This window comes from Molossus molossus, unplaced genomic scaffold (assembly GCF_014108415.1).
Source record: "Molossus molossus isolate mMolMol1 unplaced genomic scaffold, mMolMol1.p scaffold_m16_p_10, whole genome shotgun sequence".
Taxonomy (NCBI): domain Eukaryota; kingdom Metazoa; phylum Chordata; class Mammalia; order Chiroptera; family Molossidae; genus Molossus; species Molossus molossus.
Window position 1 is genome coordinate 98737178 of NW_023425345.1, and position 27492 is coordinate 98764669.

Sequence of the window (27492 nt, forward strand, 5' to 3'; positions counted from 1 at the left end):
CAAACGCATCTCTGCATTTTATTTTAGGAAAACACAAATCTGGTCCCAAAACATCTTCAGAAAGCAGGATAAGTCAAGGAGCACAGAGTGGGTCTGAATAACAAACCCGGGGCCTGCATTTTCAGGGGGCAGGGCTGACGCAGAATTCTTCTCTCCAGGAAAAACAAGGTGAACTCATGCTGGGAAGCCCAGATGGTGGTCAGATTGACTCCCTAGCTCAGAGGGGCCGCACCCTGGAGGGGCTGAGTGACGGTGACTTCTAGGTATGGATCAGGTGAGGGTAGTAGCATCCTTGCATCCAGCAGTTAGGGAATGAGAAGCAGAGGAGAGATAGTAGTGGTGATGGTCTTTATGTAGTTTTCAAAGTCACTTCCAAAAAACAGGATGAGGTAATAGTTGAATATACCAGCAAGGGACATGAGGAACAGGAACAGGATGATTCGCTTCCCGAAAATGTAGCCAGGTATGCTGCAAAAAGAGAGAGAAACCTGTAGACGCTACAAAATGACACCCATTTCACCCACAAAGAAAGTCATCACTTTGAAATACACGGGGTTTCAATTACAGCTCCCTTCACTCAAGAATGTTGCATCTACTTCGTATGAAGGATGAACTCTCTTAGCTGGTATTAGTCACTGAACGTATTTCAAAACCCGGCTGAAGGGCCAGACCTCAAAGCCCTCATCGATAAGGCTCAGCGAACAGCTGCTCTGCGTGGCCCGTGTCCTCCCGACTCCAGGTCCTCGGCAGCGTGAAGGTAGCACGTTCTGCCGGCCAGCGGGCAAGCTGACGGGCTGGGAACCGCATCGACTCATCCAGACCTCTCCACCCTGCTGCTCCCCAGGAGCGCCCGCCCGCCCGTGAGAGCCTTGCTGGCAGCTGTGAACAACGCAAGCCTTTAAGGGCCTCCCGGAGAGAAGTGATGGTCCAAATGAGCTAACAAGACTGCTGGAATCTAAGAGGTGCTCTGGCATCTGAGGCTTCAATCTGCCTGGGAATAACTCATGTTCACTCTAATGAGAGCGGGGCCCCAGCAAGGGAAGACGAGTATTTTAAGTGAATGGAGGGAGAGAGGCTTTTTATGCAGTCAGACCCTTCTATCAAAGGCTCTAATCCTGAGCTGCCGAGCACATTATCAGCTGGGGTCAAGAGCCATTTCCCTAGGGAAACATGACCTTCTAATTGTTCCAGCAGCCACCCTGGTGTCCTCCCCCCGTCTGCAGAATCTGTGACTGCCATGGCTGAGTTCATCTGTGTGGCATTAGCAAAGTCCAGCCAAGTGGCTCGTTAAGGCTGTTAGGATAGAATCCAGCATGGGGCTCTTTGGCAACCCGATTCCTTAATAGCTAGCTCAGCTAACAGGTGAGGTAATGCTGCTGAGTCCGAGTCTTGCTATAATCAGAGAGCAAAATTTGGTGTCCACAGGTTTAATGCTAAAAATTTTATCTTTTTGAAAGGGACCACAAAGATTCACAATGTAACCCATAATTTCCCCATGTCAGGAGTTGGAAAACCATTCATCAACTGAGAATCAACATCCCTGCTTCTCAAAGTGTGATCCTTGGACCAGCAGCATGGAGCTCATTAGAAATGCAGAATCCCAGTCCGGCCAGTGTGGCTCAGTGGTTGAGCGTCAACCCATGTACCAAGAGGTCACAGGTTCAATTGCTGGTCAGGACACACGCCCAGGTTGTGGGCCCAATCCCCAGTGGGAGGCATGCAGGAGGTGGCCAATTAATGTTCTCTCTCATCGATGTTTCTCTCTCTCTCTCCCTCTCCCTTCCTCTCTCTCTAAAACCAATAAAGGAAATAAAAAATAAAATAAGTGAATCCCAGGCCCTCCTGGGTCTACGGGGTCGGCATCTGCACTTGACCAGCTCTCTGACCCGCGGGCACACTCAGGTTTGGGAAGCGCTGCTGGCGAGGCGCCCCGCCCTTGGCCAGCTGTGCTCTTCTCTCCTTGGTTTTTAAGAATCACAGTCATGTTCATGAGCAAGAACGTCTATCTCTGTATGGGGTGGGGAACTGTGGTCCCAAAAGAGAGGGCTGTGGGCTGAATTGTGTCTGCCCAAATTCCTACATTGAAGTCCGAAACCGCAGTGCCTCAGAATAAGGCTGTATTTGGGGGCAGGGTCTTTAAAGAGGTCATGGAGATAAAAAGAGGGCACCAGAGTGAACCCTGACAGAGGGGAGACCATGTGAAGACACAGGGAGAAGATGACCATCTGCATGACAAGGAATGAGGCCTGAAGAAGAGAGCGACATCCAGGACTGTGAGCCGCTCCATTTCATGTGAGCCACCTAGCCTGTGGCTCCTGGTCGCGGTGGCCCGAGCACATGGATGCCGGGTTACCTGCTAATGCAGGTAAGAAAGAGAAAAGAATGTGAGGGAGTCTGCTCTTCAGACAGAGGACAGAGGGTGCAGAGACATTAAATTGTGAAAAGTCAGATACTGTGATGGCTCTGATTTATCACGAGTGAGGCCACCCCATGCTCACTACAGAAACAAGCAAGGGGTCTGTGAGACTGTTCAGAACATACGCAAAATAAATCTGTGGTGTGGAATGAAACGGCGATGCCTCCTAATGGAATAGCGGTCTTCTTGAATTTGGGCAGGATTTTGCAAAGGTCTCAAAGCATAACACCCCCAAAGGAGATTTATCCTTGGTGCTTTAACTCTTCTCAGGCTGTGCAGAGAGAACTTAGCACATGCCCAAGTGTGAATGGGGTCCCCAACCAGGTACTTCCTTGATGCAGGGTTAGTCTCTCAAGCTTAGAGATGGGCCACCACCCTGGAAGTGGACAGGATGTGCACAGGTGAAGACCTGCCCAAGCTCAGGCAAGGTCGCAGAGGACCTGCAATGAGGCAGTGCACAGAGGAAGAGAGAGGGCCCCAATGGGGCACGTGCCACATGTCAGACTTTGAACCATCAAGACCTCTCTTTTGTTGTTTCTAAAAGTTAATGCATATCCAGACACACACAAAAGCTAAAGGAGTTCATTAACACCAAATCAGATGATAAGAAATGTTAAAGGGACTTATTTAAGAAGGAAAAAAAATATCAAAATAATAACTACATACCTATCAGCAATTACTTTCTATGTAAATGGATTAAGTGCTCCAATCAAAAGACATAGGGTGGCTGAACGGCCAGGCAAACAAGACCCCTACATACGCTGCCTACAGGAGACCCACTTCAGATCAAAAGACACACAGACTGAAAGTAAAAGGATGAAAAAAGATATTTCATGCAAATGGAAATTTTTTAGAGATGGGGTAACAATACTACATCAGACAAAATAGACATTATAAAACAAAGGCTATAACAAGAGACAAAGAAGAGTGTTTCACATACAGTAGCCAAGACATGAAAGCAACGTAAGTGTCCCTGGATAGATAAATGAATAGAGAAGATGTGGTACGTATATACAATGGGATATTACTAGGCCATAAAAAAGAATGAAATCTTACCATTTGCAACAACATGGATGGACCTAGACGGCATTATGCTAAGTGAAATAAGTCAGACAGAGAAAGACAAATACTACATGATTTCACTTATATGTGGAAACTAAAAATAAATAAATAAACAATCAAAATAGAAAGATTTATAGATACTGAGAACAAACTAATAGTTGCCAGATGGAAGGGGGGTTGGGGAGTAAAAACAGTGAAGGGATTAAAAAGTACAAATTAGCGGTTACAAAACAGTCATGGGGATGCACATAGGGAACACAGTCAGTAATGTTGTAAGGACTATGTACGGTGCCAGGTGGGTACTAGACTTATTAGGGGATTATTTCATAAGTTATACAAATGTCTAACCACTATTCTGTATGCCTAAAATGTATGTAATATTAAATGTCAACCACGATTGAAATTGTCTTTAAATAATAAAAATAAATAAATAAATGTTGATGCATAGTTCTCTCTAAATGGGGCAGGGAAGGTCAGAATTAAAAAATTAAGCATCTGTAGAAACCAGAAGTTTTATACCTGTGACTTCACTAAACTCTCAGAACCACTCCATGAGGTGTGGTTCACCTATTTCCCAGCTGGGGAAACTGGGAACAGACAGGTTGAAAGATTCGCCGAAGGTCACACAGCCAGAAAGAGGCCGAGTGGGAATTCAAACCTGTCTGTGTGAGGCCAAAGCCCAGCTCTTTCGGCCACATTGGCTTCCCGAGGAGACCAGGACTCGGTTACTGGTTTTGAACCACAGTGTCCTGGCCCCTGCACACACGGGACAACACACCAGAGGCACTGTGCTGACCGTTCCCACCTCGAACATGCCTAAAGCCTCCAAGAGGCAGAGTGTGGTGGGAGAGAGGTGAACCCAGGTGCTTGGAGACCCACGCTCCAGCCCAGCTCTCTGCAGCGTGGCTTTGGGCGACTCCTCACACAAAAATGTACCTAAAATGTGGATAGCAAGAGAAAACTTGATAGTCCCTCTGGCTTTAAAATTCTGTTGTTTTCAATAAGGAAATTTCACCTAAAGCCCGCTAACTTCTAAAGGGGGAAAATGGTTGAGCTCCATGAGAGCAGGGTACTCTCCTCTGTGCTCGCCCTCGTCTCCGGGAAATCAGGCCGTCCAGAAACGGGTCACGTGAATGAATCATTGTAGAAAAGAAGCATGAGCAGCCTTCTGTGGCTCCCAGACTCCACGTGCATGAGAGTCACCTGGAGAAGTTGTTAGAATGTATATTCCTGGGCCCCCCCTCAAGAGGTTCTGGTTCCATATGTCCAAGGATGGGCCCAGGAATCTGTATTTAAATAAGCACCCAGGAGAATCTGGTGCAGCTGGTTGGTGGGTTTCACTTTGAAAAGTCCAGACGTGATACCCATATGCTCACCCAGGAATTCCAAAAGAAGCGAGTTCATTCTTCCAACTCTGGTGAAATAACCCATGGTCCACATTTGGGAAGTGGGGGCAGAGACTCTAAAATATTGACACTGCCCAGCGCTGTAGCTCAGTTGGTTGAAAGTGTTGGCAATTCAATTCCCAGTCAGGGCACATACCTTGATAGAGGGTTCAATCCCTGGTCAGGGCACATGTGTAAGGCAACCGGTTAGGGTTTCTTTCTCACATCAATGTTTCTCTCTCTCTCTTCCTCTTTCTAAGCATGTCCTCCAGTGAGAATTTTTTAAAAAATAATAACAATAAATAAAATATTGACACTAACAGGGAAATTGACTTGGAAGGATCCGTTCTCTTGAAAACTCTACTCGTGACTATGCTGATAGTTTAATATTTCTGGATTTGGCCCATTCTCCTGACCCCCAGGGTCTCCTTGGGGGAATGATTCTACAATACGTGGCTCAGAGCAGGTGATCATTAAATATTTATTAAATGAATGCTGAACGAATGAGGAGAAAGTGGAACTGAGTAGCCTGAGCTTATTGGCCGTGAGAGTCGCCAAGGTTTGCCCACCCACCACTGAGCTGAAAACCTAAAATTGCAAAATAATTTGGGGGGAGCTCCACAGGGGTTGGGCTCTTTGGGACAGGGACAGAGCAGCCTAGTGCCAGCTGGTGAAGGTAGGTGATGAAAGTCAGAGAGTCTTGTAATATAATGCCAACTGCCGTTGATTTGGGCCCAAATAGTAGCTTAGAATGAACAGGGAAGAAATTAAGATTCATCCTTAACTACGGAGCATTTAAGGATGCTACAGACAACCCAGACAGAACAGGGAGAAAGGGCTTGGAGAACAGGATGTAGGATGAGAATAAGGGACACAAAACTCTATGGGGACTAAAGGCAGGAGCTACAAAATTCCTGGAAGAAGCTTTGGTGGAATAGATACACCAGGAAATGCCTTCCCTACCTACTGGACCAAAAACAACCCTGGAACTGAAGAGGGGAAAGGGCAGAAGTAACTTCTGGAGAACAGCAGAGATGATCTAGAGCCCAAGGGAGAAATTTCTAGGGAAGGGTCTCGCTGAGTAGGAACTTCCTCTTGAGTGAGGCCAAGAACTAAAGCAGACCCCGAAGGTATCAGGGCATTAAGGTGTCTGCAGAGATTAAGTGCGACACAGCCCAGAGACAGAGGCCGATGAACAAAAGAGGGGGCTCCCCGATGTAAGGGGGTATTAGCAAGTAGTTTCTTGGAGGCAGAATTGAAAGTCCCTTTGGATGTAGCCACAGAACCCTCAGGATTGTATCCACCTCAGACTACATTTTGGTCTAGATTAAGACTGACGGTCTCATCCGGTGTACAGGGTATCATTTCTATCAAAGACAACTGCTCAGCACAGTGTGTGAAGAAGCACTGTGAGGCCCCGTTCAGTATCAGCAGGAAAGAACACCATGACTTGTATGTCTGCCAGCACAGATCATGGAGAAGGGCTGCTGGGGTCTTCTTATACCATGTAATGGGAGAGACAAGGGAGAGATTTAAGATGTTAGGCCATCAAACTTCTGGTCAAGATGGTGGTGTAGGTAAACATGGTATCACCTCCTCCCACAGCCACGTCAAAATTACCACTAAATCACAAAACAACCATCATTCAGAACCACCTGAAATCTGGCTGAATGGAAGTCCTACAACTAGGGGATTAAAGAAGAAGCCACAGCAAGACTGGTATGAGGGGCAGATACATGGAACAATCTGGTCCCACACCCATGTGTGGCAGATAAAAATCGGGAGGGCTATCTCAGCTGCAGAGGTCCCCCCTGAGGAGCAAGAGGGTTCCAGCCCACACCAGACCCCTAGCTCAGGGTTCCAGAGCCAGGAAGAGAAGTCCCGGTAGCTTCTGGCTGTAAAAACCAGCAGAGATTGAGGCTGAGGGAGACACAGGACTTCTGGAGTCCCAGACAGTTCCTCTTAAAGGGCCCATGCACAATTTTACTTGTACTCACTCCCTCTGAGCTCCGGCATGAGGACAGCAGCTTGAAAGGCACCAGAGATGTATAGGGAGGAACTAAATTGTCCAGTATCGAGGCAAAAGCTGGGGGACAGCTTTCTTCCAGAGAGAAGTGCTGGCAGAGGCCATTATTCCTTTGATGGGCTCTCACCAAAAGAGCCAGCAGGTAGGCACCATATCTGGGACTCCATCAACCTGGCTCATACTGTTTGCGTCACCCTGATGATTCCCCAAGGCTCCGCCTCACCCAACTTTCAGGCCCAGTCAAATTGTTTCCAGTGTCTTTTCCATATGAATGGCCTCTCTCTGCTCACGCTTCAGATTTTCCTAAAATCTCTCAAACAAGCAGGATCTGGCCTCAGTGTGCCCCGTACCTCTCACTAAGTGGCCCCAGGCCTGGCACTAGTGGCAGCCACCTTGGTTCGAAGCTTGACCTCTTTTGAGTACCTCCAAGCCGAGCACAAGTAGCAACCATCTGCAGATTGCTTTGTAGCTCATGCTGAGTAGCCCTGGGTAGAACACAGGCAGTGGCTGACCCTGGCCTTCACCTCCCGGCAGGCCCTAGAGCCAGCACACCCAGTGCACAGCTTCAGACCCTGTCAAAGCACCACCCAACTATTTCCACAAGTGACACACTCAAGAGACAGACTCAGCAGGCACCAGATCCCTGCTGAAGTAAGTTCTGCTCTGTGGGGTGGGCCCTGCACAGCTGATCCTCCATGGTGGTCAGAGATCAGCGATCTGTGGTCACAGCCAGTCCTTGCAGCTGACCTGCCTGGAGGTGAATCCCTCCCACTGAAGTGCCAACAAGAATCAAGAATCAACTACAAGGGGAGGGTGTACATAGCCCACACAGGAGGTGCACCTCGAGGGCCCAGTTTGGGTGATCGAAGAGGCTGTGTCACTGGACCCTCCAGAACACCCACTATATTAGACCACTCTACCAAGCCTGGGAGACATAGCAGTTCTACCTAATACATAGAAACAAACACAGGGAGGCAGCCAGTATGAGGAGACAAAGAAACATGCCCCAAATGAAAGAATAGAACAAAACTCCAGAAAAAGAACTAAACAAAATGAAAACAAGCAATCTACTAGATGCAGAGTTCAAAACACTGGTTAAAAAGATGCTCAATGAACTTAGTGAAACTTCAAAAAGGACAAGTCAGAAATGAAGGATATTCTAACTGAAATAAAGAATAATTTACAGAAAACTAATAGTAGAGTAGATGAAGCTGAGAATCAAATCAGCAATTTGGAATATAAGGAAACAAAAAACACCCAATTAGAACAAGAAAAAGAAAAAAGAATCCAAAAAAGTTAAAGATAGTGTAAGAAGCCTCTGGGACAATTTCATGTGTGCCAACATTCGCATCATAGGGGTACTGGAAGAAGAGAGAGAGTAAGAAATTGAAAATCTATTTGAAAAAATAATAATGAAAACTTTCCTAACTTGGTGACAGAAACAGACATACAAGTCCAGGAAGCACAGAGTGTCCCAAACAAGATGAACCCAAAAAGGCCCACACCAAGACACATATAATTAAAATGCCAGAGGTTAAAGACAAAGAGATAATCTTCAAAACAATAAGAGAAAAGCAGTTAGTTACCTACAAGGGTGCTCCCATAAGACTGTCAGCTGATTTCTCAAAAGAAATATTTCAGGCCTGAAGGGAGTGGCAAGAAATATTCAAAGTGATGAAAAGCAAGGATCTACAACCAAGATTACTCTACCCAGCAAAGCTATCATTTAGAATCAAAGGACATATAAAGAGCTTCCCAGAAAAGAAAAAGCTAAAGGAGTTCATCACCACCAAACCAGTATTACATGAAATGTTAAAAGGACTTCTTGAAGAAGAAGAAGGAGGAGGAGGATGAGGAGGAGGAGAAAAATATGAACAATAAAATGGCAACAAATATATATCAACAATTGAATCTTAAAAATAAATAAATAAACAGGCAGAACAGAAACAGACTCATAGATACAGAGAAGATTTTGATGGTCACCAGATGGGAAGGAGTTTGGGGGAATGGGTGAAAAATTGAAGAAATTTAGAAGTATAAATTGGTTGTTACAGAATAGTCATGAGGATATAAACTACGGCATAGAAAATACAGTCAATAATATTCTAATAACTGTGTATGGTATCAGATGATGCAAGATTTATCAGGATGATAACTTAGTAACTTATGTAATGTCTAATCACTGGGCTATACACCTGAAACGAATATAATAATGTATGTCAACTGTCATTGAAAAATTTAAAAAGTAGCCCGGCCGGTGTGCCTCAGTGGTTGAGCATCAACCCATGCACCAAGAGGTCGCTGGTTTGATTTCTGTTCAGGGCACATGCCCAGGTTGTGGGCCAGATCCCAGATCCCCAGTGGGGGGCATGCAGAAGGTGGCTAATCGATGTTCTCTCTTATCGATGTTTCTCTCTCTCTCTCTCTCTCTCTCTCCCTTCCTCTCTCTCTAAAATCAATAAAGAAAAAAACAATTTTTTTAAAAAGAATTTTTTAAAAATAATTAGAAAAAAAGAAGTTAGACCATTTACATTTCAATGAGGTCTGGAGAAATCAAATGTTTTATATATATATATATTTGGGGGGGTGTACATGCCCCTAGAGGGAAACGAACCTGGGACTCTCTGGTCCACAGGCTGATCCCAGAGCCAAATCAGCCAGGGCTATTTATATATATATATATATATATATATATATATATATATATATATATAAATAAATATCCTCACCTGAGGACATTTTTGCATTTATCTTCAGATAGAGCGGGAGGAAGAGAGGGAGGAAGAGAGAGAGAGAAACATCAATGTGAGAGAGACATATTGACTGGCTGCCACCCACATGACCCCAACCGGGGCCAGGGACAAACTGCAACGGAGGCACGTGCCCTCAGCAGAAACTGAACCCGGGACTCTCTGGTCCACAGGCCGCCAGTCCAACCGCTGAGCCAAACTGGCCAGGGCAATAATTTTTTATATTTTTAAGTCCATATTCTATTGTTTATTTTTGCCACCTTTGTCCATTTCCTAGTAGTGATTATCTTTAAAATAACAAGAGTTTGGCCCTGGCCAGTTTGGCTCAGCGGTTAGAGCATCGGCCCGCCAAGCAGAGAATCCCGGGTTCAGTTTCCGCTAAGGGCATGTACCTCGGTTGCAGTTTGTCCCTAGCTCCAGTTGGGGTCATGTGGGTGGCAACCAATCGATGTGTCTCTCACATCAATGTTTCTCTCTCTCTTTCTTCCCCCCTCTATCCCTCCCGCTCTGAAGATAAATGCAAAAATATCCTCGGATGAGGGAAAAATAAAATAACAAGAGTCTGTGGATAAATGGACAAATCTTGTCATGTTCACAGATTTTCTTAGAATGAAAGCAACTTTAAGATCTTAGGCAAGTGGTGACAGATAAAGAGAAAAATTGTGACCTGGCCAAACCCCTGGGACACTGGGGAGAAAGACGGGGCTTCGTGGGAAGACAACCCTGAGAGCAGGAGCAGAACCCCCTTGTTTTATGGACAGACACTACCCCACCCGCCACTCCTGACAGCAGGTCGTCTCCTGAGGAAGGCAGAGGAGAGGCTTTGCAAGGTAAACGAGAATAAGAGTAAGAGAGATAATGGAACTGTGGTTTCAGAAGATGAATAGGAAGGCCACTAGAGAGGAATGAAGAAGGCGTGAGGCCCGGGAAAGAATTGCTGGGAAGAGCCATTATTCTCTGGCTGCCACTCACCACCGAGCCACCAAGTCATTTAGCTTTGCAGCTCCTGCTTCCCCAGGAGTAATGCTTTCACCTGCTGACCTCCTGGGACGTCACCGCCTTTGTCACCGCTGAAGGATGCTATCTAAACGGAGAGCCCATTAGCCACTAGAGAAGTGTGCTATTGTAAAAGGCCGGGAGGGGTGTGGAAATTGACAAGGAAGAAAAATGGGTGGAAAAGCTAGGCTTCAGCAAATTCCTGGCTCTCAGAGCCTCTCTGCTGCATTGAGAACCCTGCTCTTAGGTGTACGGTCACTCGAATGTTTGTTCTGGGAGTGCCATCATTTATTTTACTAGAATCGGACTTCTCAATCCAGATGGGAGTGTTATAGCTGCTTTGGCACCATCGACTCGCCATGTGATGGTGATTCAATTCTCAGTCTCTAACTTCTGCGTGTGATGATACCTGACGTTCTCAACATTCCTTCTGGTGGTCCCCAGAAGATCTGTTACCCAAGAGAACGTATCACACAGCACAAGCTTGAGTTTAAATTTCCAGGCAAACAATGAAATGTTTCACTCACCGGAGGCCAGGGAAGCTAGACATAGAACGTCATTCAAGCCCCAGACTGCGAAGGGTGGGGGTAGAGGGTGTGGGGTTGCAAGGAATGTGAGCCCATGACCACGAGCAGGAATTAGTCAATGTTCAAGCCCCGCAGCTGTATTTTCATAGCCCACAAAGTTCAGTGAGAAAGGAGGAGGGATCTAGTCAGCCTTGGCCATCCCCCCTCAAGTGGTCCCTCAGGCCCTCAAATGCTACGCAGACTATGGTTGTGAATTCCCACGCTCCCTGCTTAGTAGCGTGACGGCTCCATGGTTTTCACACAGTCCCCGCACCTACCTCTGAGTTCTCTCTCCTAGGTAGCCGACGAAGTACTTTTGCCTCACAAGCAGGTACATCAGCCCAGCAAAGGCAGCAGGAACTAAGTGAAGAAAGAAAAACACCTTAGATTCGTAGATGCCCAAACAGGCTAAGTTAACACGACATTAATACAGACACTGTGCAGTGACTAGCCTAGGCCTCCGGGTCTGCCAGTGCAGGCGGACGTGAACTTCCGTCAACAGCCCGGGGCTGGGAGAAATCTGAGAATGTTAATAATAGTGATGCTACAGATGGCCAGTAGACATATAAAAAGATGCCTGACATCACTAATCATCAGAGAAATGCAAATGAAAACCACAATGAGATAGCTCCTCAAATCTGGCAGAAAGGCTATCATTACTAACTCAACAGGCAATGTGTTGACGAGGGTGGGAAGGAAAGGGAGCCTCGTGTACTGTTGGTGGGACTGCAGACAGGTGCAGCCACTGTGGGGAGCAGCATGAAGGTTCCTCCCAAAACTAAAAATAGAACTGCCCTGTGACCCAGCAATCCCACTTCCGGATATATACCCAAAGTAATCCATAACACTAATTTGAAAAGATATATGCACCCCTATGTTCACTGCAGCATTATTTACAATAGTCAAGACACAGACGCAACCTAAGTGTCCGTCACCAGACGAATGGATAAAGAAGTGGTGAATATATACAATGGAATATGCCTCAGCCACACACACACACACACGCACGCACGCAAAAAAATGAAAACTTACTCTTTATGACAACATGGATGAATTTAGAGGACATCAGGCTAAGCAAAATAAGTCAGACAGAGAAAGGCAAATACCATATGATTTCATTTATATGTTGAATCTAAAGAACAAAATAAACGAATAAACAAAATCGACACAGACTCCTAGCCACAGAACAGACTGGTGGCTGGTAGAGGGGGGAGGGCCTGGGAGCCGAGTCACTGGCAGTCAGATAGCTGCAGTTGTACATGGTCCGACCCAACATGCCAAGCACTGTCAGGGGCTGGATGCGCATGGTCACACACTCATCCCGGGAACACGATCATTCCTGTTTCACAAACTAGGAAACTGAGGCTTAGGAAAGCTGAGTAACAGCCGGGGTCCCAACAGCAGCAAAGTGTGTCCTCAGAGTCCTCCCCAGCTCATCAGTCCCCAAGACCCACGCTCTTTCCACAGCTCTGCCTTGCGTCCCAAAATACTATTGTCATATGATAGATGAAAAAAAGACAAAGCACAGCCGGGCCGGTGTGGCTCAGTAGTTGAGCATCAACCTATGCACCAAGAGGTCGCCGGTTTGATTCCCGGTCAGGGCACATGCCCAGGTTGTGGGCCATATCCCCAGTTAGGGGCATGCAGGAGGCGGCCAATCAATGTTCTCGCTCATCGATGTCTCTCTCTCTCCCTCTACCTTCCTCTCTCTCTGAAGTCAATAAAGAAAAATTATTTAAAAAGAAAACCAAAGCACACAGGAACTGTTTGTGAAGTTCACCCTATTCTCTGACTGTCACAAAACTGCCACAATTCACAATTTGCTCTAGACAAAGTCTTTCCTGGTTTGTCCCATCTGGACGGCTCTGTGCCAACTTACCAGCCCATCTCTTTACCAGAAACTACAGTGAACAATTACGGGGGTGAGGGTGGGAATGGCCGCACTTGCTGCCCGCGTGCCGGGAACCGTGTGCGCCTCTGGGACCTGGGCTGCCGGGAACAGCAGGAGGGGCTCAGCTGTGCGCATCTGGGCTCTACAGTTCTAAAGTTAGAGCAAGCCACCGTCCCCTTGGGGCTTGGCTCCTTCTCTGTAAAGTAAAGGATTCGGGCTCGAATGATCCCCGGGGTTTCTTTCAGCTAAGAAATTCCACCATCTCTATATTGATACAATGTGCAATTATCAAACAGGGTTTAACTGACACTTTTGTCCCCTGGCACTGCCAAGGTGTGTTTCAACAGGAAATGCGCAGTCCCGGGCGCTGCCACACACTGTACTTGTCTAGCTGACCCAACTCTAGATTCGTTTACATCAAATATCATGGAAAACATAAAAGGAATCGTAACTCCTAGTAGTAGTATATTTTGACCTAATTTTTCAAGTCTTGCTGGACATGTTCCTTATTGAACTCAGGATAGAACGTGGAAAATAAATAGTGGGCTTAGTGACAGCCTCTTGGGACACGGGGAAAAGGCCACAAGGTGTCCCTGAAGTGGGTTCTCTGCCATCCTTCACCTCTCCTTATCACTGCCCTTGTTCTGTGCCTTCTCGGCACCTCTCCCTCTTGGCAATAATGTATCCATTCACTGGTTTCCTGAGGTTCATCTTGCCCTCTGCTGTGGGCTCCCCACCTCTCTTTATTGGTTACTATGTCACAGAACAGGTGTTCTATGTGTGTGCACTATATCAATGAAAAAGTAAAAGGTACTTGTGAAAATCCAGGAGGTAGCCCCAAAGACGTGGGCTCTCAATCTGCTTTGTTACTCACCTGCTGACTAGCCTTGCGCTTAGCTGTCTCAACCCAAGTGACCTCAAAGACGAGAGGAGAAAGAATATCCACTCTGCCAACTTTATGAAGTGGGAGGAGGTGACTGGGGATTAAATAGTTCAACAGAGAACACTAATGGCCTTTTCTGGTACACACTGCTGGGCCACAGTGGGACACTGGCTGGGTCATGCCACCCCTCCACCGACACCGTGCCAGTCTCCAAAGGGGACCAAAAAATATTCGTCTGGTTTCCATTTAATTTTAAGTCCACTCTGGGAGTCACCTTGCTGAAGTCAGGACGGGGGGCTGCTGATAACTGGGGAAGGCTGGGGACCTGCAATCCAGCCGCCACTGCAGACACGCCGAGGGAGGACGGCCAGACGGGCAGCTCGTTAGCAGGAGGGCCCAGGGCACCGGTCCTGGAACAGGTCCCTCTGGCTCTCATTTGCAATGCCCTTGCATCTGAGCGAACTCTGTTGAAGGCTTCTGAGTCACATTTAGCCTTAAAACACCCCTGTCAGTCCAGCCGCTCTCCACCCGCCCCCAGGGAGCCAGCATTAGCAATGCACCAGTCCACAGGCTCCCGGGGCCTCGCCTCGCCAGGGCTTCACAGAAGGAGCTGGAGGTCAGCCAAAGCCTTTTCAAAGAAGAGCCCGAACTGGAGCCTCCTCAAGCTCATTTCAGCAAGAGAACAGAGAGAAGCGGCGTTACCTTGGCTGCACAGTAGCCCCGCACTCCAGAGCACGACAAGGAAAGTGGGGTACGCGTCGACACAGTTCTGGCTGTAGAATAAATAAAAAGAAGAGAAATCAGCAAACATGTGTCCACAGTATCATCTGAAAACTACCCGAAACCCTCAGTGAACAAGCACCGTCAAACCTGAGGCACAAACCCCACTCATACGCGCACAGACGGGCACCAGCCGCCACGTCGGAGACGGACAGCGGGGTAAAGCGACACGCGTTCAGAACCCATTCACTCTCTTCCTCAGTAGGCAACTGGTTTCTTGATGGATTTGCTTTGGCAGAGTTCCTGCTGAGAAGGTTGGAAACGTTTTAAAGGGTAAAGGTAAAAGTTCGCAAAAGGTGGAAACTGTGAAAAAATTGTGTTGCTTGCATGACTTCTGCTCAGCCTTCTGCTGAGTATGGATAAGGATTATCCGCAAGGCAGTGGATCACCCAGCAGTCGCCGGACGAGATACCAGACCTGTCCTACTGCAAGGTGGACAATGGGCCAGGCAGAGCGCATCAGCAGGAACTGCCAGAAGCTAAAAGTAGAGTACATAACCTACGCCCCAACTGTTACTGGGCTCAGCCCGCCTGCCCCAGGCACATGCAATAAAGTCATTTTGCTCTCCACTGGCCTTGCGTTGTGGATGTGCTCTCCTGCCGGCTCAGACCTTTTACCTGCTCTGGGCTTTGCCAAAGTGCTTCTGGAATTGACAAGTGAGCGATGCAGCGGCGGCCTCAGGGAGGGCGGCGGGGAGAAGAGCCCAGCTAAGGAGGCCTTGGCGGCAGACACACAGCTCATGCTCGCAGGCCAGGAGGGGGAGGAAAGGCGAGGTCATGCATTGAGGAAACCAGGGTGGGTTCGGAAAAGCCGATGTTCAGAACAACCGATGTTTAGAAAGTTATCTTGCTGATTGTGTGATTGCTGTGGGCAGGCTCGGGCCTCACTGCGACTCTGTGAGGACACAGGGTGACTGCGTGGGTTTTCGATGGCAGCTGTCACGCGTAGCCACACACTCACTGCCTTAAAACAAGTCCAATGTATTATCTGGAAGTCACAAGTCCAAAATGGGTCTCACTGGGCTAAAATCCAGGTGTCAGCACTTCTGCCTTCCTTGCAGAGGATCTAGGGCAGAATGCGCTTCCTTGCCTTTCCAGCTTCTGCACATCTCCTGTGTTCCTGGTTGGTGGCTCCTGCCAACCTCAAAGCCAGCAATGGCCGATCAAGTCTTTTCACACTGAATTGCTCCATCACCGACTCTTGCCTCCTTCCTCCACAATTAAAGGGCCCTTTCCATTACATCGGGTCTTACCCAGAGAATCCAGGACAATCTCTTTATCTTAAAGTCAACTGGTTACTCACCTTAGTTTCTCTTGCTGTGTAATGTAACATATTCCTGGGTGCCCGGGGTTAGGGCTGTGATCTGAAGGGGGCCACGATTCTGCCACAACTACCCTCATAGTTCAGATGAGAAACTGAGGCTGGGAGAAGCTGAATGGTTTCCCAGGCCACCCAGCTATGCAGTGGTATGGCTGGTCAGTCTGACTGAACCGGCTCTGTCACCTCTCCCACGACAAGAAGGTAAATAGCGAGTGCCCTCTTGAGGTTACAGTCTCGATCAGGGCAACCGATACATGCCCACATCCGTGGAAAAACAACCCGAAACAAGGAGGCACGGCATGGGGAGGGGCAGCACGATAGAGTGGAAGGTATGGGACGAGGATTGAGTCCCTGACCGCGTACTGGCCAGCAGCAATCTCTCTAAACTTAGGCTCCTTACCTGTACAACTGAGGCGGATCATGAATAACTCTGACATCCATTTAAGCTCTGAGAGTTGGTGGTCTAACTGGTGGTTCTCAGGGAGTGGTCCGGGACCACCAGAATCCCCCCAGGGGAACTCGTTAGAAATGCAGATGTTAATGCCCACCTCAGACCTTCAGAATCAAAAAGTCTGGGTCAGGCCCAGGAATCTATGTTTTAAAAGCCCTCCGAGTGATCCTGACGCATGCTCAAGTCAGGGAACCATTGGTCTCACATAATTCAAAGTGCAGGTAAAACCCAGGAGGCAATTTTCAAAATATATTTAGCCTTTTATCTAAATTCTTTCCTTGGTTTCCTTCATCTAGATCCCTCTTGATTCAGTTCTCACTCAATCAGCGGTGAACACCTGTTCAAACTAATAGGGCCTTGGGCCTCAAGGGGACCACAGAGAACTCTGCAATTACCAGCCCTGGGCCCCCCCTGCAGAGAACCCAGGCAGGCTGGCAGTGTTCCTGGCCACTGGGCCCTTCCTGTCCCTCTGATGATCAAAACAGCCTTTACTGGAGGAGTCAATGACTGTGAGAGCTAAGAAACCAGTGTGTCCTGTGCTGAGATACAAACACGGGAGAGAGCAGAGCCCCTCTGACTTCGGTCACTTACCTAGTGAACAGGGCAGGAGCCCGTTACAAATGCCACCTGGGCCCTGGCCAGTGGCTAAGAGGTTAGAGCATAGGCCTGAGAACCAAAGAGTCTTAGGTTCAATTCTGGTCAAGGGCATGTACCTCGGTTGTACTTCAATCCCTGGCCCTGGTCAGGGTTGTGTGGGATGCAACCAATTAATGTGTCTCTCACACTGATGTTTCTCTCTCTCCCTCTCCCTCTCCCTCTCCTGTCCACTCGATCTGAAAATCATTGGAAAAATATCCTCGGGTCAGGATTAAAAAAACAAATACCACCTGGAATGAAGTACATGGTGAATAAACAGGACCCAGAATGGACTACTCTCCATCTGTATATTAAAAATGGGTAAACCTTAAGTATTTATTCTTTTAGATAACAAGGTTAAAGACATGTTTCTTCTTCTTGCACCCCCAGGACTCACCTTGCAGCCTTCTTTGGAGGCCCCTGGAGAAGCCGTTGCTGGGGTTGGCTCTCTACTGGGCTAACACATCACCCCATCCCTATAGCTTTCAGAGGCAAGCAGACTGGGGGCTGTGGCTTTTGCCAACATGCGTGTCCTGCTGCGTTGGTCCCCAGGGCCTTCCAGGACCCACCACAGCACACACCAGCTGTCAGCCAGTCAGGGAGGAAGTGTCTTTGTACTGAGCCACAGCGTTGTCTGGCAGCCTTCATTCTGCAGACCGTCTTCCTTCCTGCCCCCTCCCCCCTGCATCTCCTCCTCTCATTCTTTTCCCTGCACCTTCCTCCCACTTAATAATGAAAGACACTTAATGATGCTGGTTTGGAGAGTGGAGGGCCCCGGCGGCACGGATCGTCCACCTCGCTCCTCTAGCTCCTTATGTCACAAACCCCTCACCGTTGCAGAACCTCCAGCCACCCTCTGACCACTACCGAACGGCATTCTGCGATTCGACAGGGCAGGTGTGAGCACAGTGACATCTCGGACGCGGAGCTAGTTCACTCCTGGGGAATGGCAGGGCAGATGGCCTGGCCCGCTCTGTTTCCCCTTCACTGCTGGCAACAGGCACCTAACTCCCCCAAGGACAGTGACTTCCATTGCCTGGCCGCAGTGCCTAGCTCCTTCGAAGTGGACGATCTGAGGAGTACGTAAGAACACAACTAACTGGTGTGAAGGGAGTGATCTGGGAGGGAAAAGCTCCTTTTGCAAACGTGTGGAAGAGTTTCAATGTTTCCTTTGGCCTCCAGAGAGGTTTGATGTCGCCCCAGGTCAAAGACGCCTTGATTCCAGCTGTCGCACATGGAGTGTCTGAAAGGCCCTCTCGCCTCTCTCTTGCCAGTGGCTGATGGCACCTGGAGTGCGTTCCCTACCCTCCTTTCAATGGATCTGAAATGCCTACAGTCACGACTTTAAATGTCTTCAATTGATTCTGAGAATTAACACAGTGAAGATCCAAATGTGAAAATAGAAATCTCCCTGTAAGCAGTTCAGTGAAGGGCTCCCTGGAGAGCAGGCTGCCTTATAACAGGGGGCGAGAGGGGACCAGAAAGTCAGCCCGGGAGGACTCTGCAAATGTGCACATGAGTAGCTCAGGCCGTGTGTGCAGAAATTGAGAAGCTGGGGGACAAAGGGGGCGATGATGAAAAGTGGCAATAGAGTGGACTGCCCCTCCTTCTTCCCCATTTCTATGCCAAATTGTAAAAAAATGTAAAAATAGCTAGGTGAGGCAAAGGCCAGAAGAGGAAGCAAGTAGGGCAGCATGAGGGAGGCCTGCCCAGTTGACAGCCTTTGAAGTCACTTTAATTCACAGAAGACAGCAGCAGCCCTGAGTGTGGAACTTCCCCCCAGCTGCTCCCACAGCACCTGCAGCCCTTCAGGGTGACTCCATCCTTGTGTTTGTTTGAGCTGTTCTTGCCAATATAAAAGTCCTTTTCTTGGGCGGCCATGACTCCTCCTTTGAAAGGATCTCTAGGGACATCAGTCGCCTCCAAGCCGAGCCTGAAGGCCCTTCCCCGGCTCATAGCCAAAGCCTCCCTACAGGCCTCTGATCACAGGCCTCTGATCAGAGGAGCCGCAGACAGGCTGGGCTGAGTCCGCTATTTCAATGCACTTTGCACAGAGGGAAAACAGGGTTTCAGGGAAATCATTGCATCCCAAAGAGCACCAGCTCCTTCCCTGCACTGTGCAGGTGTTTCCAAACAGCTTTTATAGTCAAGAGCGCAGAATGAAGGTGGGAAAGCCATTGCACAAGTCCTCCATCCTCCCTGTTCTTGTGCTGGTTGCTCCAGGACAGCAGCCTTGTGAAATGCACTGCGTCACCCCAGCCTTCCCGCGAGGGGACCGAGGGGACCGAGGGGCGGGTGAGCGGCAGTGAGGGGCGGCTGGTCCTGTGGTGTTACCTCTGCAATGACCACACAGGAAACTGGCCAACTCTGTGATTAAATGAGTGGCTCCGGGCTCTGAAACAAGGGGAAACTGGAGATCTCACCTCCTCAGCCTCAGGGTCCCCACTTCTTATCTTTGACTCACTAACATGGTGAGGGGCTTCCACAAAGCCTCCCAGGGTGTGGTTTGCCTCTCCTGGACCCCCGCCACCCTGATATCCTGAAGGTTGGTCCAGACAGACATGTGACCTTGCGGGTGGGGTCACCCCGGCAGAGGCCCCAGTGCCCATGCCCCACTGTTTGTGGGCAGTGTCAGGGTTTGTACTCACTTGGCAGTGTAGACCCGCTCAAAGGCCAGCGTGCCGGTCCTCTGGAAGCTCCGCCCAGGGTGGGTCCTGCTTTCGTGCTCCACCTTGTGGGCGAAGAACCCTGCGGGGTGGGAGAGATTGGCATTCCGGTTATAACCAGCACACTCCTGAGCCTGCCATCTCAAGTTAAATGTTAATTTTTTTTTTTTTTTACTTGACCTCTAAACAGCCCAAAATGTCCTTCATCAAATGTCATTTAGCAAGATTTATTCAGCAGTTACTCTCCCGTAATCGTTGTGTTTGGTGCTGGTGATGCAGTCGTGAGTGAGACACAGCCCCTTTCAAGGACCTTACAGTTGAATGGAAATAGACAAAGAGGTAAAGCAGAAATTAGTCTACAGTGATTCACGCTAAGAGACTGAGTGAGTCCGGCTGGTGTGGCTCAGTGGTTGAGCAGCGACCCATGCACCAAGAGGTCACCAGTTCGATTCCTGGCCAGGGCACATGCCCAGGTTGTGGGCCTGATCCCCAGTGGGAGGCATGTGGGAGGCGGCCAATCAATGTTCTCTCTCATGGATGTTTCTATCTCTCTTTCCCTCTCCCTTCCCCTCTCTCTCTAAAATCAATAAAGAAAAAAAAAGAGAGAGAGAGAGAGAGAGGCTGAATGAGAACACAGTGCTGTAGTGGGTGAGGGAGGCACCCTAATTCGGGGTTCAGGTTACAGAGGAATCCCTAGAGGGAGAGACACCTAGACAAAATCTAAAGAACAAGTAGAAATCAGCTAAGCAGATGGAGGGCAGGAGACAACAGGAAAGATCACTCTACCCAAGTGGAATGTAACAGGCAAAGATCCAGAGGCAAGAACTGTCCTTGGTTCAGCATGTCCGGCTTATGACGGGAAGCGGGAGTGAGGAGCGGAGCCTGGTCCAGTTACACGTGAGGCCAGAGAGATAGATGGTGAATCGTTCTTTCAATGACATGCATCTATTACCACTTGCCATGAGCCAGGCTCTAGCTAGCATCCCAGAACAAAACACACGCAGAGCCTTGGCCTGGGGAGCTTTTGTGCTGGTAAGGATGGAAGAGAAGGAGGGACCGCACATAACAAACAAAATGCATCCGTTCCAACCACACAGCCTGTGGAGCTGTGCGGAAGAGAAAGCAGAGCAGGGTCAGGGCCCTGGGAAGCGCCCCGCAGGGGGGCAGAGCGAGCCTCAGCGGGCACGCAGGGAGTGAGCAAGGCCCAGAGAGGTGGGTGGTCGAGAGGCACCCACGGGGCTGAACAGTGCGACGGAGACCTCGATGAGAGCCATGTTAATAAAACTGGAATTTATTTCTATCTCGAGAGCAGAGAGGAGTTCTTGACGAGGGTAAGCTGAGCCATGCCGCAATCAGAAAGCCACCCTGTCTTTAGTGTGAGGTCTGTAGAGAGGAGTGAGACCAAGGGGAGCCGGTGGAAGGAAGCTGAAGGGAGGATGGCTGTGGGCTGTGACAGGCCGGGGGAGACAGCCCGCGGACGGTTTGTCTACTGATTGGACATTGGGAGTGGGGAGTGAAGGTCTCTCTCTCTCTCTCTCTCTCTCTCTCTCTCTCTCTCTCTCTCTCCCCCCCCCCTTTCCCTCCATTTTATTCCTTTAGTCCTATTTCAAGAGAGAAAAGGGGGAGGGAACGTAAGATTGTCAGAGATCCATCCACCAGGTTCCCTTTCATCAACTTCTTACTAACCTCCTAAGAAAGACGTGGAAAAGATGCCTTACATTTGAATAAAAGCCTCCCGTGGTTTTCTGTTTGGCAAAAGAACATTTCTCCCCCGAGAATGGGCTCATTTCGAGCCCTTGTCTGGCCAGCGGCTGTGAAGGGGGGGGGGGGGGCTGCAGGCCCCCTGGTAAGCACGTGGCGCAGGTTCCCTCACTGGGCGCTGCTGTTCCCACCTTTAGATAAAGACGCTGTGGCTCGGGGAGGCTAATTAACCGTGTCAGAGCCACTCCCTGGGGTGCAGCCAGGCTGGGGATCAGATCCAGCGGGGCCTGAGGATGTGTTTTCCTCGCTGCTCGGATCCCCTCAGCCGCACGGGCTTGCGCACGTGTCTGCCCGCTCCGGGTGCCTCTTTTTACCGTGAAATCCAGCAGAAAATTCTAAGCATTGTCTTTCCAACACCCGAGCTGACGCCCTGGCCTCTGAGCATGTGAACTGGGCAATATTAAGAAAGTCAGAGGTTATTTCTGCAACCAGCAACGCAACCTGACTACTTCCCTGAGTCCACCCCTGTCGTCTCTGTGCTCAGAGAACAAACCCCTTCCTCTTTCCCAAGGCTCGCCCGCTGCCGGTGACCTTGACCCCGTTCCTGCCACTTCTTCGGGTCTTTGTTTCATTGGTGTTTTGCTTATTTTCTGAACCTTCAAGCTTTTTTTTTCTCCCCCTCCTTCTTTTTACCCTGGAAATATACTCAAATCTTTCCTACTCTTAAAACAAAAGCAAGCCTGTTTCTGTCAATATCCCTCTAGATCTATCTCTCCTTCCTTCTAAGCTAGACGCAAAGCGTTGGGCTGCCTTTGCCCACTCCCACCCCCACCCCTTGTTATCCTCAGTTATGTTGCAAAAACTGTGTGTGCAAAGACTGTTAACACACTTGTCTTGGCCAGCTGCTGACATCAGGTCAAACTAGAGACAGACAGAGAGAAAGACTCAGAGAGAGAAGGCTAACCGTTCCTGAAAATCAGCCACACACTGGGCACTGAGCTGCCTTACCTATGTTATTCCATACAGAACCTTCAGCTACCACACCTGGGAGTTATTACTATTTTTTTTAATAATTTTTCTGTATTGATTTTAGAGAGAGAAGAAGGGAGAGGGAGATAGACAGAAACATCCATGAGTGAAAACATCAATTGGCCGCCTCCTGCATGCCCCCCACTGGGGATCGGGCCCACAACCTGGGCATGTGCTCTGACCAGGAATCGAACTGGCGACCTCTTGGTGCCTGGGTCAACACTCAACCACTGAGCCACACCGGTCGGGTGCACCTGGGAGTTATTAATAAGTCTGCTTCTCAGTTGGGGAAACTGAGAGTAAGAGAAGTTAAATAACTTTTTCAGGATGGCATAAAAAGATCATGAGATTTTGGTTAACTCCAAAGTTAATATGAGCCAGCAGTGTCGTATGAGTCTTCGAAAGATTTCATATGCAGATTATTTTAATAGAATTGGTGCCCGGATCTCCAAATTGTTCTGCCCGCCCAGGAGATACCTAAATGCATTTTCGAAAGAACATGGCAAGATGGACAGAGGGGGCAATGACGAGGGACTCTGGAAACCAAGACCTGTGAGAAACGATCTGTTGAAGAGGGAATGTTACAGCTGATTTTGTAAACACAGAAGCAGCAGGCACAGTCTAAGCTTTCCCAGAGAACAGAAACAGACTGGTGGAGAGAAGTCATAGGGCAGATTTCACCTCGACACGAGAAAGAACTCCCTGCCCTGCTGAGGACTTAGCAGGTCCCAATGCGTCGAGGTCGCACGTTCAAACAGCAGCCAGGGCACACACAGGAATCGACCAATGAATGCAGGAGTGGAACGACAAACTGATGTCTCTCTCTCTTTCTCTCAAATCAATCAATCAATAAAAATTTAAGAAGAACTTCCTGGATTCTTGAATAAATGAAGTTGAAGTAATATACGTAGTGTAAGCGTTTACACATTGGAGGAAGTTTGAATCCCAGCTTCACCACTACTGACTCTAGGACCTCCAACCCATGATTTACCCTCTCTAAGCTCCACTTTGCTTATTTGTAAAATAGAAATAAAAATAGTATATATTTCATAGGGTACAAGGATTAAATGAGATAATATTATGCCCAGCACGAAAGATTGTGCTTGACTGGCAGTACACCTGGCAATGGGCAGGGCTCACTCAGGGGCGGTGACTGTCCACTTCAGGAGTCTTCCTGCACTGGGGAACTTCATGAGTCCCTGATCTTGTTTCCTGAGCCCGTCAGACCCCACGTTGGGTTGTGAGGCCTTCCAACATAGAGGCGCACGAGACTCGCCGTGTGAGTGTGTGTGCTGGGGGGAGCAGCAGGGAGGGCGGGGAAACATAGGCGGTCCCTACCAGCTCTGTTTCCCTCCTTATCACAATTCTCACAAACCCTATGACTACAGGGCCATCATGCCCCCCTTCTTGGCTTCAAAGAAAGAGGAAACTGGAGGAGGTCGCTGCTCTTGAAAGAGAGGATGATGCTAACCTTCCCTACCACCTTCCCTACCCCCGGAAGAGCGACAGGAACAGCTCTCCTGCCGGAGGACACCTTTCCTCTGCTGTCGCCAGGTAGGCTCACCCTCCTCGCCATCGAATTCGCTTGGCTCCCTGTGGAAACCACTTTCTCCAAACCTGAGTCCCACCTTTGCTCCATGTCGAAGCGGCTGGCACCTGGGCAAGAGAAACTGTAGGTTTTGTGGGTGCTTTCCAGAGGAAACGCCTTTATCTACCCTCCCGAGGAAACCAGGCTCCAGTAGTTCTGGCCCAGCTTTCTTAGGAGGCTACATTTCCTACTTGTTCTGCATTTTCACGTCTGCATTCTGCTGGATCGAGCTGGAGGAGGGCCACATGTTCAAAGATCTTGATGACTAAAGAACGCTGGAGGGGCAGAGGAGGAAGTTCCACCAGGGGGTCGGGCCCTGGCCTCTCTGGAAAATGAGCTCACACGGTGTAGAGGCGCAGAGGCCCAAACATCAGTGCAGACACACGTGGACTTGTCTTGGGACAAAGACAAAGTGTGCGTTGCCTGGCAAAAACATGTAAATATTTCTTAAAACAAACAGGAAGGGTTTGGAATGATGTTTTGTGGGTGAGGGGTGGGGCGGCACCGTTTTTGCATATTTTCCAAGCCCTGTAAGGTAGATCTGTGGCTGCCTCATTGAGGTTGATTAGACTTGCAAAGAGCAGCTCTGGACGTATATTTGGGCTTTCTCTTTGCCTAGAGACTCATGGAAGAAACAAGCAGAGGTGCTCTCTCCCAGGTCACTGGAACTATTCTTGTTCTCCAAATGGCACGTTACACTTGCAAACAAAAGTCCTCACACGGTGGGCTCTGCTCTGCATGGGAGCGCAGGTCCGTGCCCCATGGGGGTGCACGCTTGTCCTGAGCCACCGAGGGTGTGGCAAGGGCTCTTTCTGTGGCTTCAGTTTGTCCCTTCCCCAAACATTAAGTGGGGCAGCACTGTTCAAGGTTACTCTGCCCCTGTGTTGCTGGAGCCGTTCACAGGGGCCTGGGGACAGAGTCTGTGATGGGGGGCGGGGCATGTGTGGTCTGCTCAGCATGAAAGTCTCCAGCCCAACACAGTAGCTCCAGGCTTGTCCATGTTTGTATCCCCCTCCCAGGAAGCCTCCGTCCCTCTCATCAGCTGGTGGAAGGAACTCTGTGAGGCCACAGTGTTCTATCTTTATCTGTCTTAAATGGCCTTTAGATTGTGGTTAAGACTTAGACATTTGGCCATCTGTAATCCTTCCTCCCCCCTTGTTTCAAAGAACTTCTTAATCTCATCTGCCAAAAATAATTAAAATCTCACCATCTCTGCTCAGGGTTTGCGCTATGGCACCCACTGGACAGCCCAGTGGACAGCCCAGGGCCAGCTCTTGGTGCCCTTCCTTTTGGAGAGATGAAGAGACTGTTTTCACAACAGGAGACGCTGCAGCAAACCCCTCAGCTCCCCTCCTGCCCCACCTCCAGCTCTGAACTGGAGGGAACAGCTCAGCCCGTCTCTGCAGGCCGAGAGGGCACTGGCTCCCTGGCCAGGACACTCGTCAGCTCTGTTGGTGGATCTATGGAGAAGGGCTGGAGGAAGGTCCTGCACAGAGCTGAGCCTGCACTGCCTGCCACCCACACTCCCACCTCCCAGAGAGGTCCCCGCAGGCTTCCAGGGACCTTACCGCTCATTGCCCCCCCAGCCTTCCCTCCCTGGGGGGCAGGACCACTGTCTGCTCACTGCTGCCTCCCCGTGTAACCGTGTAGCATGGCACAGAGCAGGGTCCCGGGAGAGTGCGCAGGGACGAATAAAGCCCTTGCTCATTGAAAAGTTGAGGGAGCCCGGGCACGGTGCCCACATGAAACAGCAGTGGCTTGAGGAAGTGGCACCCTAAACACTGTGGTTGTTCCCTCCTGAGTGGCAACTCGGTTGCATGCAATTTCGTGTGAAACATTTGGGTCCGAAAGCTGCAAGGTGTGGTCTCACGTAGGAAACCTCCTCCGAGTGCGCAGTTGGGCCCAGGTGTGGGGCCATGGGGAAGCCTCCCTCTGTGCCCAGAAGGCTAACCACCAGCCTCTGTCCACATTCAAGTGGGGAGAAAATAACAGAATATCCCAAATTGGTGAAACACTCAAATCTCCAAAGTGTGACGGTGTGTGAACATGCATTACCAACAGGTCATAGAGCTGCCCTCAGTAATACTCTCCATTGTCCCCATCTGAATAAATGCAAAAGACAAAGCCTCCCGAGACACTTACACAAAGAGTCTGATGCCGTCCTAACTCAGAACCTTGAGGAGAGAGTCCTGCACGGTCCCACTTTCTCAAGTCTGAGCATCCTGCTTGTTTTTTTAAATTGATAGCAGGGTTAAGGGATGTGCTACCCCAAACAACCCCCCCCCTTTATGTAAGTATATAATGCATATGGAAAATGCATCAGTAATAATAAGGTAATTTCCCTTTCCTGAACCCCTACATTCACTTTTTGTTGTTTTTTTAGCCTCCACTTGACAGGTAACCTCAGTGCCCTGAAGCCAGCCCAGCGGCAGAGTCAAGCCCGGTGTCTGAGTGAACACAGGTCTCATCTTCCCTTTCTCGGCTGCTGGCCTTCTTCTCTGGCCCCAGTAGCTATTAACAGTCAAAAGGCTGATCGCAGGCCCTTCAGTGACGGTGTGGTAAAGCCTCCAGGTGGCTGTCCTGGCACTGCCAGCCTGACAGTCATCACCACTGAAGGGAGAGAAAGACCAGGACAAGCAAAACTCCCAGTCCATGCGAAATACACACGCCTCTATACATTCAAATAAAAAGAAACAAATAAAGCACAAGTATAGACAAACAGAGAGAGAGAGAGAGAGAGAGAGAGAGAGAGAGAGAGAGAGAGAGAGAGAAACTCAGAGAATATATAAGCCTGACTTTCAAATAACTAACAAATACATTCTCCCCTTGTTTCCCTCCCAAGTGCGAGGCATCCCTTACCGTTCTGGACCACGCTGATGAGGGTGACGATGGCCAGCAGGACAATGTTGCCCAGGGTTTCCTGGTCCATGTTTGCCTCCGGCTCAGCAGCAAGGACTGCTCCGTGGCCCCGGCTGCACTGTGGAGGAAGGGGAAGTGAGGGCCTGCTCTCTCTTTCATCATTAGAATTTCTGAAGGTCCCAGCACAATCACACAGTGCCGCCGCCTCCTCCTTCTTCTTTTTTGTTTTTGAGCCAGCCACCAAACTGGCCTGGCTCAGTGTGACCTGCAAGAGAAGCAGGTCTCAGGAGAGGAGCAGGTAGGGAAGAAAAATAAAACTTGTTTGTATTTATAGAACACCCAAAAGATCTGAGTCCTGAGGACTGCCTTTCTTCTCTTGAATTCCTAGGGGAAAAGGGAGACGTAATGCATGGCCAGGTCCACAGTACAGCCAGGTAATAAGGCCTGGATGGATGGATGGATGGATGGATGGATGGATGGATGGATG

The 27492-nt window shown here is 49.2% G+C and overlaps 1 protein-coding gene across 1 annotated transcript; it reads right to left on the minus strand.

The window, feature by feature from the left end:
* Nucleotides 1-27136, minus strand: LOC118624449 (arachidonate 5-lipoxygenase activating protein). Its single transcript, XM_036252733.1, has 5 exons — nt 27006-27136; nt 19811-19910; nt 14678-14748; nt 11480-11561; nt 1-468 (listed from the first exon to the last, which is right to left on the minus strand). Exons 1-5 carry the CDS (start codon nt 27073-27075, stop codon nt 306-308), a joined length of 486 nt encoding a protein of 161 aa, XP_036108626.1. The 5' UTR covers nt 27076-27136; the 3' UTR covers nt 1-305.
* Between the last annotated feature and the right edge of the window lie 356 nt (nt 27137-27492).